The sequence below is a fragment of the Protopterus annectens genome, chromosome 2.part1, assembly GCF_019279795.1.
Source record: "Protopterus annectens isolate FY-2018-M chromosome 2.part1, PAN1.0, whole genome shotgun sequence".
NCBI classification, from domain to species: Eukaryota; Metazoa; Chordata; order Ceratodontiformes; family Protopteridae; genus Protopterus; species Protopterus annectens.
The window spans coordinates 468,500,284-468,523,036 of record NC_056729.1 but is presented as its reverse complement, the minus strand read 5'-3'; the positions used below and the strand labels follow the sequence as shown (position 1 = coordinate 468,523,036).

General features: G+C 42.9%; 1 protein-coding gene across 1 annotated transcript in view; it reads right to left on the bottom strand.

Moving 5' to 3' along the window:
* Positions 1-10,957: 10,957 nt before the first annotated feature.
* Positions 10,958-22,753, bottom strand: part of ABCE1 (ATP binding cassette subfamily E member 1) — a 1,045,252-nt gene continuing 1,033,456 nt past the window's right edge. The window contains exon 21 of the mRNA XM_044062259.1: positions 10,958-11,407. Within this exon, the coding sequence (XP_043918194.1) occupies positions 11,360-11,407 (48 nt within the window). The 3' untranslated portion in view covers positions 10,958-11,359. The remainder of the gene's footprint in view (positions 11,408-22,753) is intronic.

Genomic DNA, 22,753 nt, shown 5'->3' with positions numbered 1-22,753 from the left:
AGTAGACTATATGTGACAGAGTATAGCTGGAGTTTTTTAAGGCGGTCAGCGTAGGGCATCTGCTTTAGGCCTGTGATTCTTTTAGTGAGGTATTTCTGCGGCCTTTCCAGTTGTTGCAAATGTCTTGAGAGGTACATACCAAACGGGGCATTGTATTCTATAATGGGTCTAATGAGGGATGAGTACAGAGGGACAATGACCTCCTTTTTTCTGGATGAAAAGCCCTTCGTGATGAGGTGTGCCACATAGAAGGATTTCCTGATTGTTGTGGTGATGTGGTTATCGAAGGTGAGACCACTGTCCACCTGTGTCCCCCAAGTCTCTTATCACACTTTCGGTGTTTAGTGTACTGCCACCTATATGGTAATTCACGGATACATATTTTTTCCCAAAGGGGATAACTATACATTTCTTGGCATTGAGCTTGAGCCCATGGCTCTGGCACCAAGCATCTGTTTCTGTAAGGCCCTTTTGTAGAGTATCCACATCATTTGGGGATTCAATAATGGCTCCCAGTTTGCAGTCATCTGCGAACTTTGTTAGCCAGAGTCCCTTAGTGTTGACCTGTACTTCAGTAAGTAGATGTCAAACAAGAGCGGTCCCACGACTGAACCCTGAGGTACTCCCACTTGTCTGGAGCTGGATTTGGAGTCTGCTACTTTTACAGTGTGGGTTCTATCAGTAAGCCAGTTAGCAACCCATTGGGTGACGTAGGGATTAATGCTCAGCTTAGTAAGTTTATCTATGATTCCAGAGTGGGGGATGGTGTCAAAGGCCTTGGCAAGGTCTAGATAGGCTGTGTGGACCACCTTACCCTTGTCCATGGCTCTGGAGACTGATTCAAAGAAGTCAATCAGGTTCAGGAGACAAGATCGGCCCTTCACGAACCCAAACTGGGTGGGGGTCCAGTGTTTGAAGGTTGCCAATGTCTTTGTTTATAAGTTCCATGATAATACGCTCCATGGCCTTGCAGATAAGGCTCGTCAGACTGATGGGACGGTAGTTTCCGGGATCCAAGGTGGATCCCCCCCCCCTTGTGGAGTGGGATAACTGTAGCTCGGCGCCACTCAGTGGGCACGAAACCTGAGGTGAGGCTATGATTAAACATGACACTTAGGTGAGGTGCCAGTTCATATTGTAGTTCATGTAGTACACAGCCCGGGATGTCATCTGGTCCCACGGATGCTGTATTCTTAGCTTTGGAGAGTGCATTTTTTTTTTACCTGTGTGGCCGTTATTACCGGAATTTGGCAATCTTCCGGTATTGAGATGGGCCATTTAGGGGGTGAGAGGGGAGTGAATTTGGCACTGAATCCATCTACCAGGATATTGACAATATCCTTGGGATCAGTATATTTAATGCCATTCTGTTTTAGCTCAGAGCAGATCTCATTGCCATTTAGATTCTTGACATAGTTCTAGAATGCCTTGTGGGTTGTCTTTGGAATCTTCGGCAATTTTATTTTCGTAACTAGCTTTGGGAGGATTTTATGAGGGATCTCAGTTTCTTACTGAGGCTGGCAAGGGAGTTTTTTGCATCCTAGGATTTTCCTCTTTTCTGCAACAGTTTCTTCCTTTTGTTGTAAAGTTTTTTAAGGCAGGGGACCACCAGACTGGCTTCCTTTTTTTGGATGAGAGCATCTTGGTTCTGGGAGAATGGCCTAATGGTTAAGGTGTTTGCCTTACAAACACAAGGTACAGGGTTTGAATCTCACAGGGGATAATTGGCTAGGCTTAAAATGGCTCACAAGGACAGATAGCCTAGTACTAATCTATGAACCTATGAACCTATTTGGGGTGGCACGAATCATGCATGAGTGGGTGTGCTCGTACAGTGCCTTAGTGTAGGATTGTAGCAGTTGAACTTTCAGTTCCCATCTGCATGGGTGTCATGAAGTTTGTCACTTCTGACTTGAGTAGCATGAAGTTGGCTTTGGAGAAGTTTTTTATGAAGGTTTCTTTACTGGGGGGTGGGGTGGGATGTGGATGTTAAGGGTGATTAGCTTATGGCCAGACCTGACTAACGAGGGGGTGACCATAGGTGTGGAGCATCGATTTTACATGTTGGTAATGACCAGGTCTAGGATATTGGAGCCCCTGGTGGAACTATGGATTAGCTGATCCAGGGCATTGGAATTTATGAATTCCAAGAACCGTTGGGCAAATGTGTTGGTACAGGAGTAGTTTTCCCAGTTAATGGCAGGGTAGTTAAAATCACCCAGTATTAGGGTGTTTGGTTCTATCTTAATATTTTCCAGTATGTTTAGAAAGGTGTAGTGAGAATCTTGGGGTATGATGAGGGATCTGTAGCAAGCTACAATTTGGATTGCAGTCTTACCTAGTGTTAGCTGCACCTGGAGAATTTCAGACGCATTGTGTTGGGCAACTAGCCTGGTGGTGTGAATATCCTTGGTGAATATTGACACTCCTCCACCTTTAGTGTTTCGGTCCTGGTTTGGTGGCCGAAAAGTGTAGTAAGAGTTGTAGCCTGGTATTGCAGGGGTGTTCTCTGGAGCCTTGAACCAGGTCTCAGTTACTGCACAGATATCGATGTTCTCCATCAGGGACTTTATAAAGTACAGTTGTGTACACTTACCATAAATGTAGATGTTAGAGTGTTATTCACTGTTGCAGTCATTAAATTTGGGTAATCTGCTGGCAGGTTGCCCTCAGTCGGCCTGATTAACAAAGTCTTGAGTCCTGCGTCGGTTGCTGTCCCTTCTTCCAGCCGACGCCATTACATCAGTTTTTCTTGCCCCAGATGTCAGGTGCCCCCCCAAATTGGGAGCAAAAGATATAAATAATTTAAAACTCAAAGATATATACCTCCAAACAAAAGCAAATACACCAAAAAGGCTTTTAAGTTAGTAAAAGAAAAGAGAGGCATAGTATGAGAAAAAAACTGGGATGGAGGGAGGGTAACCAGGACTGCAACAGTGAATTACACTCCAACATCTCCATGGTAAGTGTACACAACTGTACTATGTTCTTTGTGTTTCACTGTTGCAGTCATTACATTTGGGTAGATTCCCAAAGCTATGGTTGGGAGAATGGATTTATACAGCATTAGGACCGGCTATAAGGCCCTGCAAAACAACAGTGGCAAAGCCAGCTCTGGATTTAGAGAAAATTGGTAAATGATAGTGCTTGGTGAAAGTATGAACTGAACTCCAGGTAGCAGCTTCTAGAATATCCCTGCTAGGAGCACCTCTAAGAAAGGCTGTAGAAGTAGATGCAGCCCTGGTGGAATGGGATCTGATCCCCTGGGGGATAGGTTTTCCATGGTGCTTATAGCAGAAATAAATAGTGGCTTATCCATTTGGAAATGGTTTGCTTAGAAATAGCCTTACCCTCTGCCCCTGCAGCAAATGCTACCAGTTCAGATTTTCTTCGAGATTTAGTCTTGTCCAAGTAAAATCTAAGTTGTCTGTGTACATCCAATGAGTGCAGAATTTGCTCCCCCTTGTTCTGTGGATTGGGAAAGAAAGTTGGCAAATGATACCACCTTGGGCATGAAGGATGGGTTGGTCCTGAGTGAAACCCTGTCCGCATGAAAGATAATGAAACGCTCCACTGCCATAAGGGCCTGTAATTCAGAAATCCTTCTAGCCAAAGTGATTGCTGAAAGGAAGGCTGCTTTCCATGAAAGGAATTTTAAGTCTAAAATAGCAGCTGGCTCGAAAGGAGGCAGAGTGAGTTTCTCCAATACAAAGTTAAGGTCCCAGGCAGGGGATGGAGCTCTCCTGGGTGGCCTCAAGTTTTTGGCCCCTCTGAGATACTGCTTTAGCAGAAGATGAGAGAAGGGGGGTTTCTGTGTTGTAATGAGCAGAAATGGCTGAGGCATGGATTTTTATGGAAGAAAAAGACAGGCCCTTGTGAAGCATCTCATTTAAGTATTGCAAAATCTGAGGTAAATTGGGCACTGCTGTGCTCATCCCCTGAGATTAATTTCAGGCACAGAATCTTTTCCATTTGTCAGCATAAGATTTTCTAGTACTAGGTCTTCTCGCCTCCAAAATGTCATACATCACAGGTTTACTGAGGGATGCTAAGGGGGAATTTAAGTGATTAGCCAATCTGCAAGATTCAATGTTTGGAGCGGAGGGTGCAGAATTTGGTTGTTCTGCTGAGCCAGTAAGGAAGGTGTCTGAGGCACTTGCCATGGAGAAATTTGTGACAGACAGCATAGGAGTGGGTACCAGTGTTGGCAAGGCCAGTCTGGAGCAATCAAAATCATTTTTGGTTTGTCCTGTTTGACTTTTAGTAGAACTTTGCAGAGCAGAGGCAGAGGGGGAAAGGCATAGACGGATAGGTTTTCTCAGCTGAAGGACAGAGCATCCACTTTCCAGGCTTTTTTGTGATGAGTTCTTGTGCAAAATTTGTCCAAATGGTAGTTCTGGGGTGAGGCAAAAGATCCATGTCTGGACGCCCCCATTTGCGTGTCAACATGTTGAAAATCCGTGGTTCCAGTTTCCATTCGTGTGGGTCCATGAGATTTCTGCTTAGTTCATCTGCCAAAATATTAATCTTTCCTGGCAGGAATTGAGCTTGTAGTTGTACTTGATAGCTTAAGGCCATGTTCCACAATGCCATGGCTAGTCTGCAGAGGGGGTAGGAATGTGTACCCCCCTGCTTGTTTATGTACCACATGTGGTGTTGTCCATCTTTACCATTAGTTGTCCTGGATGAAGGTAGTCCTTGAAGGCTGTCAGTGCATTCTGTACAGCTAGCATTTCTTTTTGATTGATATGAAGGTGCATTTGATTTGGGCTCCATTTGCCCTGAATGCACTTCCCTGCCAGATGAGCCCCCCCCATGCAGTCTGATGCGTCTGTAGTTAGGGTTTGGGTGGCAGGGGGTGGTGTGAATGGCAGTCCCTTGTTTTGGTGGCAGGCCTCTGCCCACCATAGGAACTCTAGTTGCAGGCATGGTACGATAGGAATCATTGTTTCCAGGCTGTGACAATATTGACTCCATAAACATTTTAAGTACCACTGAAGTTCCCTCATATGCAGTCTTGCATATGGAATTAGAAGAATGCAGGAGGCCATAAACCCCAAGGCTTGCAGAATTTGTCTTGCAGATATAGCAGGGTTTTTGTGGTCACCTGTTTGAAGCAAGTCACCAAATGAATTTGTTTTTCTGGCGTAAGGAAAGCCATCTGGGCAGTTGTATTCAAGCTTGCACCCAGGAATGTAATTTTTTGAGGGTACCAGTTGTGATTTATTGTTGTTTATAGTGTACCCTAGACAAGTTAGAACCTTTTTTTTTTACAAATGCCAGATGTTTTAGAAGAATGTCCTTGTTTTCTGCCTGAATTAGACAATCGCCCAGATATGGATATATTTGAATATTTCTTTGCCTGCAAAATGCAATTACTGGAGCCAGGCACTTTATAAAGACCCTGGGCGCAGTAGATAAGCCAAAGGGCAGTGCAGAGAACTGGTAATGCAAGTAGCCTGCTTTGAAGCAGAGGTATCTTCTGCAAGATTCCCTGATTGGGATGTGCAGGTAAGCCTCTTAAATCTAGAGTTGCCAACCAGGCATCTTTGCCTAGCACAGGAAGTAATTGGTGAAGAGTCAGCATTTTGAATTTTGGGATGTCCAGAAAGGTGTTTAGAGTAGATAAGTCCAGAATTGGATGCCATGATTTGTCTTTTATGGGTACCAGGAAAAGTCTTTAATAGAAACCTTGTCCCTTTTCTTCTTCTAGTACTAGTTGAATAGTCCCCATGCTCATGAGGGAAAGTACTTGTTTCTGGGCCTCTGCCTACTGATTTGGGGGCAGATCTGGCCATCCATTTGGAATTGGCAATGTGTGGAAAAGAAATCTGTATCCCTGGGATACTATATTTAAAACCCATTTGTCCTGGATTATAAGTTGCCAGTTTTTTGCATGAAGAGACAGTTTTCCCTCCAAAGGGGCGGCTAAAGGGTAAGTGCTTGGCAAGTGTAAAGGGAAGTCATTGAGACTGCTTACCATAGGGAGGTGTCTTGTTTCCAGATTCGGAAGAGGAGGCACCCCATTGTTTTGTTCTGAAAGTCCCTTGGGACTGAAACCTGGTGCCTTTGGAATCTCTGGGTTTGACTTGAGTGGCTCTCGAAGGAACTGGAAAGGACCAGCTCTTAGTATGCCAGTGCCTACTAAATCTTGGAGGTTGCACTTGTAAGAAATATTTCACATTTTGCATAGACATAGCTTTATCTTCCATCCTTTTTAGAACTTCTTCAGCCTTATTACCAGAGAGACGGTCCTGTTGTAAAGGAACATCCAACAATTTTGCTTTAACATGGTCAGGCAGAGTTTGCTCTTTGAGCCAAGCATGCCTTCCTAGTACAGAGCCAGTTACAGCAGCCCAGCAAGAGGCCTCCAAAGAATCAAAACCACATTGCAAAGTATGTTTTCCAACTTGTTCAGCTGAATGCAATAGATCCTGTTAATCTTTATTTTCCACACAGTCAGAAATTAACATCATTTTCTGTTTAAGCAGTCCCATGATATGCTGCTGAAATTTTAACATATGAAACTGACAGTTTAAAGCCCTGATTGCCAAGGTTGCAAAAGTGTAAACCTTCTTACCCCATCTATCCAGCGCCTTGGAATCTCTATCAGAAGGGGTAGGATTTTTAGCAGTAGAAGCCTTAATAACCTTGGGGCCCTCAGAAATGGTTTCAGGATCCGCAGCAGGATTTTTGAAAAGGAATTAGTGAGAGTCAGGAACCCTGTAGTATCTGTCTGGCTTACAAGGAGCCAGAGACAGAGAATCAGGAGCCATACTAGATTCTGAAAAAAACATCAACAATGTCTAGAACAGGAGGTATAGCCAAAGGCCTATGCTGAGGACGAAGAAGAAAATCCCCAAGTCTCTTTTTAGATTCAGAAAAATCCTGACTTTCCCAGTGGAAATGTTCCCTTAAGGTATGTAAAGTTTCCCCAAAAGAAAAATCCTCAGGGGTAGAAGTAGAAGGAATGGAATCTTCTGCATCAGAGTCCTCATAAGTAGGCATAGTCAATTCCTGTTCATTAGAAGAATCAGAAGAAATAAAATCCTGTTCAGAAGATTCATAGTCAATATCTTGTCTAGGACTCTTAAAAGGGAGTGGGGGGTTGGCTACCGCTGATCAGAGTAATTAAATCTTCAGCCATTTTGATCATTTGATTTTTAAGCATAGGGGCCTATACATGTGGCCTAGGCGTCGGTTTTTTAGACACAGGTCGAGATTTTGGCCTTAGTTTTGAAGATGGCATCGGTCTAATATGCAAATCTGTAGGCCTGAAAACACCCTCAGAAGCCGGTACCTACCTGCACAGCAGCTCCGGACCCATCCAAGGTAGAAACATCCGCGGGTTCCATAATTGAAGCATCTCGCGGCATACCGGACTATGAATGGGTCTCAGTAGAGGCCTGCGAATCAGAAGTAGCGGGTATCAGGGGCTGCGAAAGCACCTCACTGAGTACGGGCGAACTGGCGACTGGCTTAGGAGAAGCATCTTTGGCAGTTTTGGACCTCAACGGCCTGTGTCTCTTTCTTTGCGTTTTTTTAGGTATTCCGGTAGTCGGATTGCTAACTGACATTTCTGGATAATTAAAGCGTGAGCCAAAATATTTAGAAGCAAACCAGAAACAGAACCGACAGCAAGGTACGTTCATGGTCAGGGCCTAGGCAAGGAATACAGTACAAATGGAAATCCATATGAGGTATTTGCTTCCCGCAAGTAATACAATTATTAACTTTTACTGACATCGGTAAGGAGTAAGAAAAAGTTTCCCCAATGGGGTACTTAGCTTTTTAGTTGAAGACTTTGGAACTGAAACTCAAAAATGAAAATCTCAGGAGTTGGCCGACCGGCACTTGCGAACTGCTTCTGCTTTGGGCACCGCGCAGCAAGAAAGACTGATGTAATGGCGTCAGATGCATGTTTTATACCCCTGACGACCCGACGTCATGGAAGAAGGGACAGCAACAGACGCAGGACCCAAGACTTTGTTAATCAGGCCAACTGAGGGCAACCTGCCAGCAGATTACCCAAATGTAATGACTGCAACAGTGAAACACAAAGAACATTCTGTCTGGTCTCTCAGGGGCAGTGGGTTGAAACTCTGGAGTCTTGGAAGCGGAGGCACAAATGTCCAAATAGGCTGGGATTACTGGAGGTATTGATGAGGGGGAGGGTGATTCCATCTGCAGAAGCTCGTAATACCTCTTTTGTACTTGTGTTATTTGTGTGGAATCCCATTTAAGTATTCCCTCATTTTGGAAATAGTTTCCCCAAAGGTAATGTCCTCCGGTGGGGAATCACCTTCCAAGGAATCCTAGTCAGGAGAGCAGTATTCCAGGGGAGAAGCCAGCTGTGAGACACAGGAGAGGGACTCGTCAGTAGAATCTTCCTCATTGGTCTGTGGATGTGGCGATGGGTTAATAGAAGCAGGCCCGGGGCTCGAGCAGCAGGGGTCTGTGATAAAGTAGGCCTCAGGGCCACGAAGGCCTGAAAGACAGATTGGGAGAATGCCTACCAATCAGGCAAATCTTCAGATGGAAAGACAGATGCTTAGAGTTCGGTTTCCTTTTCAGAGGAGTCTTAGGGGTCCTGGCTGAGTAGGTGAAGGACTAGTGTCAGACGTCAGCCTAGGACTAGAAGCGGCTTTCTCGGTAACAGATGGTAACACTAGCTATTTGTGTGAACCTGGTCCCCCTGCCCGACACTGGAGGCGGATGTCACTGGTACCTCCGCGGATGTGCAGGCTGGAGAAACAAGGGTGGCGTTTGAAGTACCCGAAGTCGCCAAGCCTATCGGATGCACCTCAGCCCCTAGAACGGCAGCTGGCGGGACATCTTTACTCAGAGGCGCTGTATCTGGCCTAGTATTTTGACCTTTTTTGGTGGTTCTACAGAGATGGCCAGTTCCGATTCCATACCCAAGGTAAGACGTTTGAGTCGTTCATTCTCAAAAAAAGCTTTAGGGCTGTGAGATGAGTGCACAGTGTTTTAGGAACAACCGATTGGCAGATGGAACATGCTTTGTAGTTGTGGGAAGGCCCTAAGCAAATTAGGCACAGGTCGTGGTTGTGGTGGTCTTTGTGAGAATTTGTTGACCGCACTTACATTTTCCCTTCCTAGGTGACATGGATGGACTCAGCTAAGGATAAATTACAACAACCTATGCTAGCAGAGAAGAGAGAAAAATTACCCAATGGGGTACTTATCTTTTCAGAAGTCACTTGCATGGAGCAGAACAAATGAGTTGGCATTCGACTGGTGGCAGAGAAGTTCAGAGATCTGTGCGTGTGTGGACGTTGCACTTATGGCCCACGGTTTATGGTCCCTGCGTATGACGTCCCACACACCATACAGCAGCCAGGCTAAGCTTCTGTATACCAGCTGGACGTTTGGATCGCCTCAGGTGGGGGATCCCACGTTAGAATACTGCAACATGAGAATAGAAGGACATCTTTCCTTTTCTTTCTCCTGTTTACATTTCCCCCCTTGCAATTTTCAGCCAATTGTTTTAGAAGGAAAGGAAAGTTTGGAGGAGACAGAGGCACTCTCTCCTGCAAGGACGGGGAGCATCTCTTGTAGAATCAATTTATTCCTTCTCTCAACAAAGGCCCAGTGGCCAAAGACTTCAAAGATTGAGCAGGGGGTGTCCAATTGTGAAGGGCCCAAGCAATAAAACACGTCATGTGCATCTGAGTTTGGTAGCTTGTGAGTTATAAACCACACGCTTTTTAAAACTGGATGGTTTGTTCGACAGCCTACAAAAGAAGACAAGTAAGAAAACAAAATAAAGATAATAACCAAGGATACAACTTTTTTTTTTTTTTTTTTTTTTTTTAAAAGAAAACCAGTAGAAGTTTTTCAATTCTCAAAGCGAAGAAGAAAGGGCCTTAGGGGAGGAGCAGATAAGAGAAATATCTTAAGAGAAGACTAATGTAGAGATTAGAAGGAAAAAAATATATATCTACAGTGAGAAAAAAACTAGAATCAGAAGACATCTCCAAAACAAAATATCCATGCTACGCTTGTGGTGACAAATGAGATCGGAGGTATTTCAGTTAACATGGGGGTTATGGGTAAGAAAAGCCTAAGCACCAGATGCAAAAGCTTGAAAGTAGCCAAAGTCAGATCCAGCTCTGCTCTGAAGACCCAAACGTTGAAGAATGCAAGGAAAAGACTTCAGATCACAAGTTTTTAAGACTTAGTGTGTAGGAACTTTCAATGGCATATTTTAGGTTGGTGATCCAAACTGTGGAAGTGGCAGTGAAAGAACTAGGAACCATAAGGGCTGAACATGCACTACTAGTGGGCAGCATGACATCATGCTATGCAGCAGAAAGCACAGGTGTAGTTACCACATACATTACTGAACAGTACCAATGCAGGGACATCAGAACAGAAAATATCAAAGTTATATTTTGCAGTAGATAACTTTCAAGTCAAATCAACTACTTCTAAAATAAAATGTTTCTTTCACTGATGATTTATGTTTGGAAAAGGAATGAGCGCCACTGCTGTTTAAACTGGCTGCTGAAAACAAATATAGGGAGACCTGCTGTTCCATTAAAATTTGTTAATGTATGAAAATAAAAGTAAACAGCTACTGTTACAGCTGTAAACTGCAAGCTATGGTATATAGCACATCCATGCTTGCCAATATATAGAAGCTTACAGTAGCTCTGCATCCTTGACTACACCCCTCTGTTACCAAGTACATTAAAGGGTCCTTTAAAGCCTCAGTGATTAAAAATCAAAAGTACACATTGTTTTCTGATGAAAACTGGCATCAGTAACATTCTAGTTACTAAATGAAGTTACTGTGGTGTAAGTAAGAACAGTATAAAGGGTGAAGGAGTATTTTAAAGCTGTCCATATGCCACGATCTGCATTAATTCCATGAAAATAAAAGTCATTCATCTGGGTTTAATTATTAAACAAGATATCTGTGAGTGCTTGAAAATAGGGACAAAGCATTTTTATTTATTCCTCCATAAATCGTTTCTGACGTGTGTGTACACAGAGTATAAATAAAAAAGCAAGTAAAATCTGAAATACTTCAAAAACATGAAGTACATGCTGCCTGTCTGTATCGCACAGAATAACTTGGGCAAAATTTATTAAAGATATGACTATGACAGTCATAGAAAGAGTTCCAATACTTGAGGCTTAAAGGACAGTTGTTTTTTTTTTGTTAAAAAAATGTACACATTTCAGAAGTACATCATCATGTTAACAATGTTTTGAATTTAGTTATGTCCAAAACAAGTCCTTGAATGTGCTACTTTTATTCCAAGAATGCATAATAAATGGTTATGAATGGACTTTGTGACAATGAGATTTTCTTCTTTCCACTTGAAGTATTTCAATCATCTAGGAAAAAGTAGTTTCCACTCTTTTTCTGTTCCACATCCTAGAAGAAAAATTGTCAAATGAAATAAAAATGCAGATAAAAAAAGTATGTACAGCCAGATTAATGAAAAGTACACTTAAAAACTTACTAGAAGAATGTACATGTTAATTAAATTTGCACTTTCTGATGTGCACACCAGCCATTTAATACAGAATAGATCAACTGCACATTAACAAAAATAAATTTAAAATCACTTCAGAAAAGTGGTCTAGTAGAAGATAAGTACACAGCCCAATTCCATAACTGTAATAAATACATCAACTATGAATTGCCCCATCAGTCACCATTAAACTGGAAAAAATCTCAACTAGAAAGTTCAAAAGATCACTGCTGCAGATATACTCCGTATGACAGAGAATTTCTGCCAAAGGAAGATGCCTATCCCTAGCAAGAAATACACACTGATGTCCTCTCTTCTCTCAAAAAGGGCATCAGCCAGAGTATAACATGTGCCAGCATTATTTTCGTTTAAGCTTTAAAGGGACAATCCCATAATCTAAAATTCTGACAAGAGAAATGTGTCCTGGTACCTCCCAGATGTCACCACCCACTTACCATGTCATCATCAACCCTACTCCTGGTTTCAATTTACTTTATGCAGCCCTGTTTTCATTCCCTCTGGTAAACACAATTAATATTCAGTTCCTGTCAAAGCTTTCAGTCCCTGATCACTATGAAACAGTAATAAAGTTATTACATTTTTGTGTGTGTTTGCGGTGGAGGTGGTTAGACAATACTCTCAATGTTAACTTTTTATGAACTCGTCAAAAGGCTTATCTTAATTGTGCAGCTCATTATTTCCTTTATTTACTCTGCATAACGTCTGTGAGCAGTATAGTCAAAACAGTACAGTTTAGTGAATTCATACTACATCTGGGCAGTCTACTGACATATTCCCCTTACTCCATAATAAAGCAATCTCAGAATTAACATGTGAAACCTATCAGAGGCTGCAGTATTATATAGCCCTTTACTGTGACATTAAGTTTTGGACTTCATTACTTAAAATGAAATCTATTGCTTGTGTCACACACATGCTTTTGTACAGCAAGCAGGTCAAAAAACCATTACACTTTGCTAGTATTGAGAGGTTAAAAAGCAAAATATGAAAAAAGGGGCTATTTCTGTAATCTCGAAACTTGCATCATTTTGATGCTTTCCACAGAGCAAGTGGCAGTCATGCATAACATCACAGCACTTGGTTAGCATTCAGAAGTCTGCACAAAATACAATATGAAATGAACAGAAAATTCTTGTTTACTAATGTTTTAGCTTTGCATTGCTTATACACTTTCCTGCAAGGGAGGTCATAAAAGTTTTGCCGAGAATAAAAAACACATGAAACTAATGAATGACTCAGTGAGAGCTGTTGCGAGTACAACTGCAGCTTGAGATGGAATTTGACCAAGACCATTGAAACTTCCTATAAGCATCCCTCCCCAAACCCTGCAGCCAAAGCTGGGGCATGCTCAGAAAGTAGTCAGAAAATGTAAACAAAGACCAGAAGCAAAACCCCACCCACAGTGCGAGAGAGAAGGTTAGGAGAACAAAGATGATACCCCTTTTCCAGGGATGGGACACCCTACAGTCTAACAAAGCTATTACTGAAATGTTGCATCACAAGTACAACTACTGGATTCTAGATGGGGTGGGGGTGTACTGTCTCATACTCAGTCTACATAAAATGTATAGTTTTATACAAGGTATAACAAATCTGATCCAAGAGACTGCAGAAAAAAAAAACAGGAGCATATTTTTTCTCTATCCCACCACCAAATACAAGTCACATTAGAAAGGGTCTGTTTGAATATTGGTTTACCCCGTTTACCTGGCATTAACGATATGGACAACTGTAGATGTTCAAGTGAAGTCATAACTTCAGGGATCTATGCTACAGGTAGAGTCTAATGCTCAGCAACTGGGGCAGAGCTCTTCCCACTGACCCTACTTTGATCTTACACTTCCACCTCACATCTCTCCACATCATTGTACAAGGAGGAGGTACTGCTGGTCATCTAACCTTCTTTCTTGTCCCTAACAAAGGATTACCCAGACTTGGAGCTACGGCGTTTGCCCAGGGAAGGGAAAAAATTGAATTCTGAGGCACAGTATGTACTACTGGGAAGCCTTTCTACTTCAAATAATTATCTTGGGCAGGTGCTACTATGTCTAGCTTACAAAGAGAAACAGACAGGAGGTTCAAACTGATGCGAGGATAAACAAAAATAATTGGGGGTATTAGATGACCTACCTCCGTTCTGAATGCTCCCCAAAAAGGGAAAGCGGCTGGCAGACTACATTACAGCACTGACTGCACTCGAACATCTATAAGTATGACAAGTTGATGATACAACTCTACTATGCTTACTGTGCATATCACTGTTTTAATCCTAGCTTCAGGAATTACTCATAGCATTTCCTCACTATCCTTTGGGTGGCAATATACCTTTTTAGAACTGCTGCAGAAGACTCTGCTCTAGATGCAATGACCAGCCTATAGTGCTTGCAGAAGGTGTGGACCAAGAATAAAATGTCTTTCAGGGATGTCACTGGTAGAGACTTTCCCATTAGGTACGTTACTGATGGAATGTGATCTTTCTCCCGGCAATTGCTTATTATGGGATCAGTGGCAGAAAAAAATAAAATTGAAGATGGATTGCTTTTAGGCAACCTATTATTTTCTGCAAAAAGCACAAAGAGCTGACCCATCTTTCCGTAACCCTTTGGCCTATCCATGTAGTGCCTTAGTGGTCTGTGAACATCCAAGGAAATTAGTACCCTTTCACCTTTGTCCTGTGGTGTAGGAAACACTGGGAAATGGAAGGCTTAATTCTGAGCCATTTCTGTTACTACTTTTGGCATGTGTGCAGGTTGATTGCACGGAAAAAACAAAAGGGCTGTTTGTGCATCAGTGCCTGCAATTCTGACAGTTTCCTGGCTGAGGGTACTGCTACCAAGAATACGGTCATCCATGAAAGAAGCTTTGTGTGTTCTAAACCTGCTGGTTTTAATGCAAAAAGTGACAAGTTTTCTAGCACACAGTTTGGACCTTAGGGTAGTATAAGTGATCTCCTAGGGGCCTAAAATGTAACTGCTGCATTGTGAGAGGCAGCTTCATAGGTAGCATGCTGCTATGGCAGATTAGTATAAGTTAAGCCTGTGTGAAACAGCTCTGTTGAGTATCCAAGGACTGGTACCTCTGCTTCAGTAGGGGAGGACCCTCCCTTTGGCACCACAGGAAGAATCTCTTCCTTTTTGCCAGATTTTCAAGTGCCTAATCTTCTGGTATCCCACAGTAAGTACAGAGAATCTGGAAACAACTGGTGTCAAAAGAGTTGTAATGGTGTATTGCCCTGGTAGCTAGACAGAGGATCATGACTCCTGGGTATATTAAGATTCCCTTGCACTGGGTCAATAGACTTACCTGGAAAGGTCTTCCTTGGTCTAACAGCGGGCTATAAGAATTACCCTTGGTTGTTCTTCCTAGTTCTAGAATCAATGACAGAAGGGGAAAGCATATAAAGAAGCATGCCCTTCCAAGGAATGGTGAACGTGTCAACTACCCCAAGCTTTTCGGTATGGGGTTCTGGAACAACTTTAAAGCTCACCGGTAGTTACAGGTCATGCACAGTCCAAGAGACCATTGAGAAGCCTAGCCCAATTTCTCCAATTATCCCAGAACATTAGTTAAGTGACTTGATAAGAGTTGCATAGCAGGCAAATGCTAGTTACAGAAGGCAGGTTAACGGCTCATCAGCCTTAACCTTCTGTGCTGACAAATTTGTAAAGTTTGGGCCTGCAGGCCTCAAAAAGCACATACCTTGTGCTTTGGAGTCTGGTGCACAACCACTATACCACACTCGCATAAGGCAAAAAGATAAATTTCTGTGTGAGGAACAAAACCCCCTCCGTGTGTAGTTGCCTCTCATGTGGGTCTGCCCAGTCGATCGATCCATTAGTACACGGCTCTCAGGGTCATATCTTAGGTTACAGTCCAACATCCACGTTTTCTGGGCTATCCTGGAGTTAATAATGTGTTCTTCCTGGTTTGCTGATGTACCACATAACTCTGGTGGTGTCTGACAATCCTCAGGATTCCTGGAATCCGGAAGGACTTGAATGCATTCAGATTTTACAGGAATGCAGCATCTCTTTCCCATTTACATAGAGTCTGGCCTACAACCTGGTTCAGGGTCCTTGTACCTTTAATCAACAGGCTTGGCTGCTGGAAGGCTGGTGGAGTGGCACACCACTGTTCTCCTAAGATGGCTCATATCCACAAGCAGTTTCCCTTTTAAGTATGGGACTACTGGATGGACTTTTTGAACAGAAAGGCTCCTCGGGTACCACTGGATTTTCCTCATGTTTAAACTTGCAAGGGAAATACAGATAGTGGCTGTTGTGCTCCTTAGAATCCTAAAAACTAACTTGGCCATCCACATTATTTTTTGAAGCACCTGCTAGAAAAACTGACAAGGAAAAAATCTTTTGACACCTAGTTGTGAGGTAGAGCCTCCAAGAACACAATAGTTCCTACACAACTGTACCATGTCCTGACTAAAATCTCTGTTGTAGTACTCCTAACATATGGGTGACTCCTAGAGCTGGAAGAGGAAAGAAGGGTGGTTGACTACCGAGTAGAATAGTTGTCCAGCAAGCCCAGTGACTGAGGAAGGTTGCCCTGTTATCTGGAGAAAGCATCAATTTTGCAGTCTGGTAAAGGTGCGTACAGAGGACCAAGTAGCAGACTCTACAATAGACTACTGCCCTAGTAGAATGTGCTATATGGCAGGAAGGTAAGGTCTTATAATGCAAGTAGCAGAAAGAGATGGCTTAGAAATTAAAGCTGCAACAGTTTGGAGACCAGACGGCTCAGCTTAAAGCTCATAAATGACAAACTGCAGGTTAGACTTTCTAAAGGATTTAGTTTTGTCTAGATAAAATCTGAATTGCCTGTGAACATCCAGAGAATGTAAGATTCATCCCCCTGTTTTTCTGTGGATTGGGAAAGAAAGTGGGAAGATGAACAGCCTGTTTAAGAGACAGCTCATTCAGTACCTTATGCATGAAGGACGGAATAGCCCTGAGACCCACCCTGTCCTTGTAAAAATAAGAAAAGGGGGAATGGCCATGAGAGTTTGTAACTCAAACAACGCTCCTAGCAGAAGAGCCAAGAGCAGGATAGCTTTCCAAGTACAGAATTTTAGAAAAGCAGAAGATGCTGGTTCAAAGGGAGGTAGTGTAAGCGTTTCTAGCACAAATTAAGACTCCAAGGGGGAGAGATGGGTTTTCTTGGTGGGTTAAGATGCAGGAGTCTCCTGAGGAAAAGATTGATCTCTGCCCTAGCCACAACTGGAGGGCTAAGAGGAAAGCAGGAATTGATAGCTGAGAAGTGAGTTTGTTATAGAAGAGTAGAACAAAAACATGACCAAAAGTTCACAGAGATATTGCAACGCAGCAGGAACTTGTGATAACAGTGGGTCCTGTCGTCCTATGTTTGTGGCACAAACAGGAGTTTTCTATTTAGCAGTGCAAGGCTTTCTAGTAGGTTTCCTGGCCTTTTGCAGGATTTGGAGCTACCTCTTCAGAGAAGAGATGTCTGAGGAATTACAGCCCTATCACTCAAGAGTCAAGTTGAGAGATGGAATATATGGATGGAGCAGCAATCCTCTCTACGGAGTTATCAGGTCTGTTTAAAGAAGAATTCTCCTGCAATTTCCCTTTGTCTGATGAAACAGCAGACGGAAACCGATGCTGCCCTCAGCCAAAATGGCACCAATAAAAGGACTAACGGCACTTCCTTTTACGCCTCGCGAAGAATATTTGGAATTAAGGCAGAAGGGGAAAAGCATAGAGCAACTTCCCTGTCCTCTGGAAGAAAAAGACATCTTGTCCTCCAGGTGGATGGATAATGCTCCCTGGGGCAGAACTGAGGGAGCTTATGGTTGGGTAGGTGACCCAGAGAGTTCCATCTGAGTGGTGCTCCACTGAAGGATGATTGTTTGGAAAATCTCTATGTTCAAAACCCATTCATGAGGATCCTCCAGGGAGCAGCTTAGGGTGTCTGCCAGCTCATTGTCCTGAGAAAGTATGTACATGGCTGTGGGTGTGATTGTCTGTTTCAGTTGCCAAGTTAAATGCCTCCATTGCTAACCTGCGCAGTTGGTAAAACCTGGTGCCTCTGTTTATGTAACACACAACTGAGGTGTTGTCTGTGTACATTTGTAGAGACCTGGGTTTCCAAAGGTGGGTGGAAGTCTGAAAAGCTTGTGGAAGCCCCTTATTTCCTTCAGATTAATATGTTCCTTCAGGAACTGAGGTTGCCATTATCCCTGCACTTTGCCTGTTCCTGTCCATGCTCTCTTATGCCTTGTCCAAAGCATATGTGTGAACCTGAAGAGGCGGTGGTAGCGTAACTGGCAGTCCTGAGTTGAGAATGACCTGTCCCTTCCACCAAAGTAGCTCCATTTTGAGACAAGGGAGGAGATGGATCAGAGAGTCCAAGGTGTGACTGTGCTGGGACCACACAGATTTCAGGTGCCACTGGATTTTCCTCATGTAGTCTGGCCAGGGGTATCAAAGATGGTGGCTGCCACGAATCCCAAAGTTCTTAACTCACTTACAGAGCAATGGGTTGCAGAGGACAGATTTTTGGAAATAACTTGACAAGACTGAACTTTCTCCTGTGGGACGAAGGCATGCATTTTCTGCGAGTCCCAGTCTGCAGGCCAGAAAAAAGTCCTGTGTAGGGATCCTGTGGGATTTTTTTTTTTGTAGTTTACAGTAAAACCCAGACCTGTCAGAAGGTGGAAGAAGTGTAGATGTTAAAGAACTTCTTGACAGAGAGCTTAGATCAGTAGATCAACCAGGTATGGGAAAATCTGAATTCCTTAAGTGAGGCAGAAAGGTACTATACTTTGAATACTCTTGCTGCTATGGAAAGACCAAAAGGCAGAGCGGAAAATGAAAATGCAAGGAGCCAGAGGAAAAACCTGAGAAATCTCCTGCAAGAAAGATGAATGGGTATGTATAAGTAGGAGTCCTTTATAGTTAGTGACATTAAGAAAGCCTGGAGGATGATGAAAAGCAAAAGTATGAGAAGAAAGGGCATTTTGAAAGGTGGCATCTTTACGTTAAGTGTTTAGGAGAGACATGTCAAAGATAGGTCTCCATTGCCCTTGTTTCATTGGGACTAAAAAAATCCTGGAGTAAAACCCTTTACCTATTAAGTCCTTTGTAACTTGCCTGATGGTGCCCTGATTCAAAAGGTCTTGAATAATGGGGGTCAGAAGGTACATTTGGTTTTGAGGAAGTTGTGGCAGACCTTTCAGATGGTGAATATTTCCCAAGACATAGCATAACCATCCTTGATGTTACAGAGGACCCCCTTGTCTGTGGTAATAGCTTCCTACTTCTGCAGGGAGAGCGACATTTTTTTGGGAAAGAGGGATAATGGGACTGAAGGGCAGGGGATGGGGTGCTGCAGAGGTAGTGACAGTTATGCCAACAAAGGAAGGCCTCCCCACTGGTGGTTCCCTATGGGGTTTTACAGAGTATTTTTTCCTGGGGGGGGTTCTGAACTATCCCAGGATCTCTTCTAACGAAGTAGGCAGATTTAGATGGGTAGTTCCTATGGTATCTATGAAGTGAGGACAGTAGGATTTGTCTGCAGTCTTTCATGGTGCTACCTTGAGCTTGGAGAGTTTCGAACAGGCTGGCCGCCTGATGAAAAAACATTATGCCATTGTTCAAGGCAGAGTATAGAATTTTAGATTTGAAATCATCAGGGATAGTCTCACTGCAAAACCACGCATATCTATGAATAACAAATCCAGTGGCAGCTGCCCTAGAAGCATCTACAGCTTCATAACTGCACTTAATGGCATATCTGACCATGTGAGTGGCCTGCAATAGTAAGCTCTGCATATGATGCTTAAACTTTGCTGTTTTGAGGGTCCACCATAACTTTAAAGAATGCAAGACTGAGATCAAGTACTTCGTCATTTGAGTCTGGTAATTATTTGCCATAAAGGCAAGGGCAGCAGAGATGTAATCCTTTTTTCTCCATTTATCCACAGCACTACCTTTGTCAGTAGGTAAGGCCATTTGCACTAGGCAGAAGCTTAAAGGGTTTATCAGAAGAGAGACACTGCAAAGGTGTCTGCCACTGGGTTCTTGTATAAATATTTTAGGTAATCAGCCACCTTCTCAAACCTGTCTGGTCTATTTAAGAGCTGCTGGTTGAAAATCATACATGGAAGAGGTGAACTGAAAGGCATCCTAGAAAGTCCCAAGGACAGGAGGGAGTGGAGAAAGGGCAAGAGTACCCATCTCCAAAAGTGTGTAATACCCCTTCTGAGCATAATATCTGCGTGCACTGGCATTATAAATGTTTCATCATGTTCTTTACAGTCTCCCCAAAGGAAGCTTCCTCAATAAGCAAACAAAGGGGGCAGTGGTGTCGCTATTCTGTATAAACACACTCAAAATTGAACTATTAAACTGTGCCCCTCCTGACCTACCCAACTCCGAAATCCTAACATGCCTGGTAATAAACCCCAACAAATCTATCATCATCATAATCACCTACCCCCGGCAACAACCTAACCATAATTGAAAATCTAGCCTGGGATCATCTGTCAGCCAGGAAACCACTATCCTAGGAGACCTCAACCTGGATTGGCAATCCTGCAACACCAACAACCCCTCCAATTTCCTAAACCTCTTCAATTTCACCCAAACCATATCCTGTCCTACCTGGTTAGATAAACACTCAAAAAAGCAGTCCACACTAGATTGGATACTGACCAGCAAACCCAATCTAGGTTACTTAGCAGGCTGCCTTCCAAACTCCCTCAGTGACCACTCACCTACCTTCCTATACAGAAAACAAGCTCTGACACAAACCAACACAATATATAAATTTATCCGGAACAAAAAAATACTTTTCCCCCCTCCACTTTCAACCTTCTACTTCAGCAACGTAACTGGTCACCTCCCTATTTGATCAGGTAGTCCTTTACTTCAACAATACCTTTCTTAAAATACTTAATCTAGCACCCACAAGAAAAATAAGAGCAAAAACTAGGCACATACCTTGGCGATCTAAAGATACCTAGTACTGCAGAAGCAGAGAGACAGGGCATGGTCCACTTATCACACTACCAAAAAAAAAAAAAAAAAAAAAATACCACACAACATATCAACAGCTACGTAACCAGGTTAAGACAGAGATAAAAACAGACAAGCAAAACTATTTCCTTTCAGATCAGCAAACCCACCAATATAACCCCCAAAAATGTTGGCAAAACATTAACAATCTTCTCAACCCAGGCTATACCCCCCACCCACCAACTCCAAGGTTTCATACCTAATAGCTACCCAATTTAATACCCACTTCATTAACTCAATCACATATCTTCTAGGTAATCAGACCAATCAACCTCTCACTGTACCCCTTCCCTCTTTTGACTCCCTCACCCCCTTCTCATTCACCCCAATCCAAACAAACTACATAACATCTCTCCTTTCCAAGCTCAAACCCTGCTGTCTAGCAGCTGATAAATTACCTAATGAATTTCTTAAAGTTGCTGCCCTCTCAATCACCTATCCATATCAGTCCTAATCAACTGTTGAATCCTGAACAATATGTACCCCATCTATGGAAAATATCCCACATCATTCCCCTACACAAAAGTGGCACCTCTAAGGATGCAACTAACTACTGTCCCATAGCTATACTCTCCCCTCTAGCCAAAATCTTAGAAAAATGCATTCACTCCCAACTCCTTGCCCACCTCCTTAATCACAAACTCCTCTCCCCCACACAACACGGCTTTAGGCCAAAACATAGCATCAGCACTGCCCTTTCACAAACACCATTTAAGACCTTATAAACAGAGGCTAAATGGTCTCCATATTTCTTGGCATGTCAAAGCATTTGCCAGTCTCCCACCAAATCCTACTAAATAAACTATCATCCCATGGCCTCAACTCATCAGCCCTGTCCTGATTCCATAGTTCTCTCTCAACAGTCAGCAAGCCACCAAATGGGAAAACACCGTCCCCCCTTCTACCCATCACTGTTGGTGTAACTCAAGAATCCATACTCTGTCCCCTTCTCTTTACAATTTTTACTAACAACCTAAGCTCTTCAACCCAACTAGCCTCCATAGGCCAATACGCTGATGACTCCATACTTATCTGTGCAGCCCCCACCCCCCCAGTACCTACAAACAAAAATGCAAAAATCTTTCCAGGACACAGAAAACTACCTCACTAGCCGTCAACTCATACTTAACCCCAACAAAACAAAGTTAATTGCCTTCAATTACAATAAACCCAAAACATGTCTGACTCCACTATCTATTCTTTCCACAAATGGAACCAAAATAGATCCCACCAGCCAAGCCAAACTTCTAGGTGTCACAATCGAGGATAACCTAAGGTTTGACACCCACATCTCCTTCACCATCAAAGAAATTCACTCCAAACTAGGTACCCTTTATAGAATTAAACTGTACCTTACAGACAAGGCCAGACTAGCCACTACCCACACACATCTACTCTCCACCCTCCTCTACGGCTCCCTAGTATTTACAAACATTCGTAAATCTGACCTAAATAACCTAGAATCATGCTACAACAAAATCGCCAAGTTTGACACAAGCCACCCTAACAGAACCCACTACTGCTCTGTACTCTCCCAACTTAAATGGTTAGAGCTACCAAACCTTCCAACATTTAACCAACGGTCTGTAGTCCACAATATAATTCACAAACCTAACGATTGCCCAGCACTCGCCAACCTAGTCCAATTCAACAGCAATCCTAGAGCACCAAGATCCTCAAACTATTGTTAAAGTTTACCCAAGCCCACAACTCAGAGGGCACCGCCCTCTTCTCCTATAAAACACTCTTCCCTCAACCTATGGCTAAAAACCCCAGCATTCATGAGTTTAAACACCTCAAGGATCATCTAGGAAAACACGGGCTCTGCTCCTGCCATACTCCTGGCCAAGCCACCTACTACTCCCTTACATTACCCTAAACTAGCACATTCGCACAGCTACAGTTCTTAACTGCTAAAGGCAACCTTATTTCTACAATCAGTTTCAGTTAGCAATGTAAACACATATACTGCTTTGTCTTATAACTGTTAATGTAGACTGCATTTCTCTATCTTGCAATTAAGGAATCACACTGTTCTCACTATTAACGCATGCTGCTAAATTTATTACAAGCTGCACCAATTTTGTTAAATTTGTTAACTATTGTTATACAACTAATTTCTTTACTGATTATGCTTTGCACATTGTTAATTTAATTAATATAAGTTCAATTTGA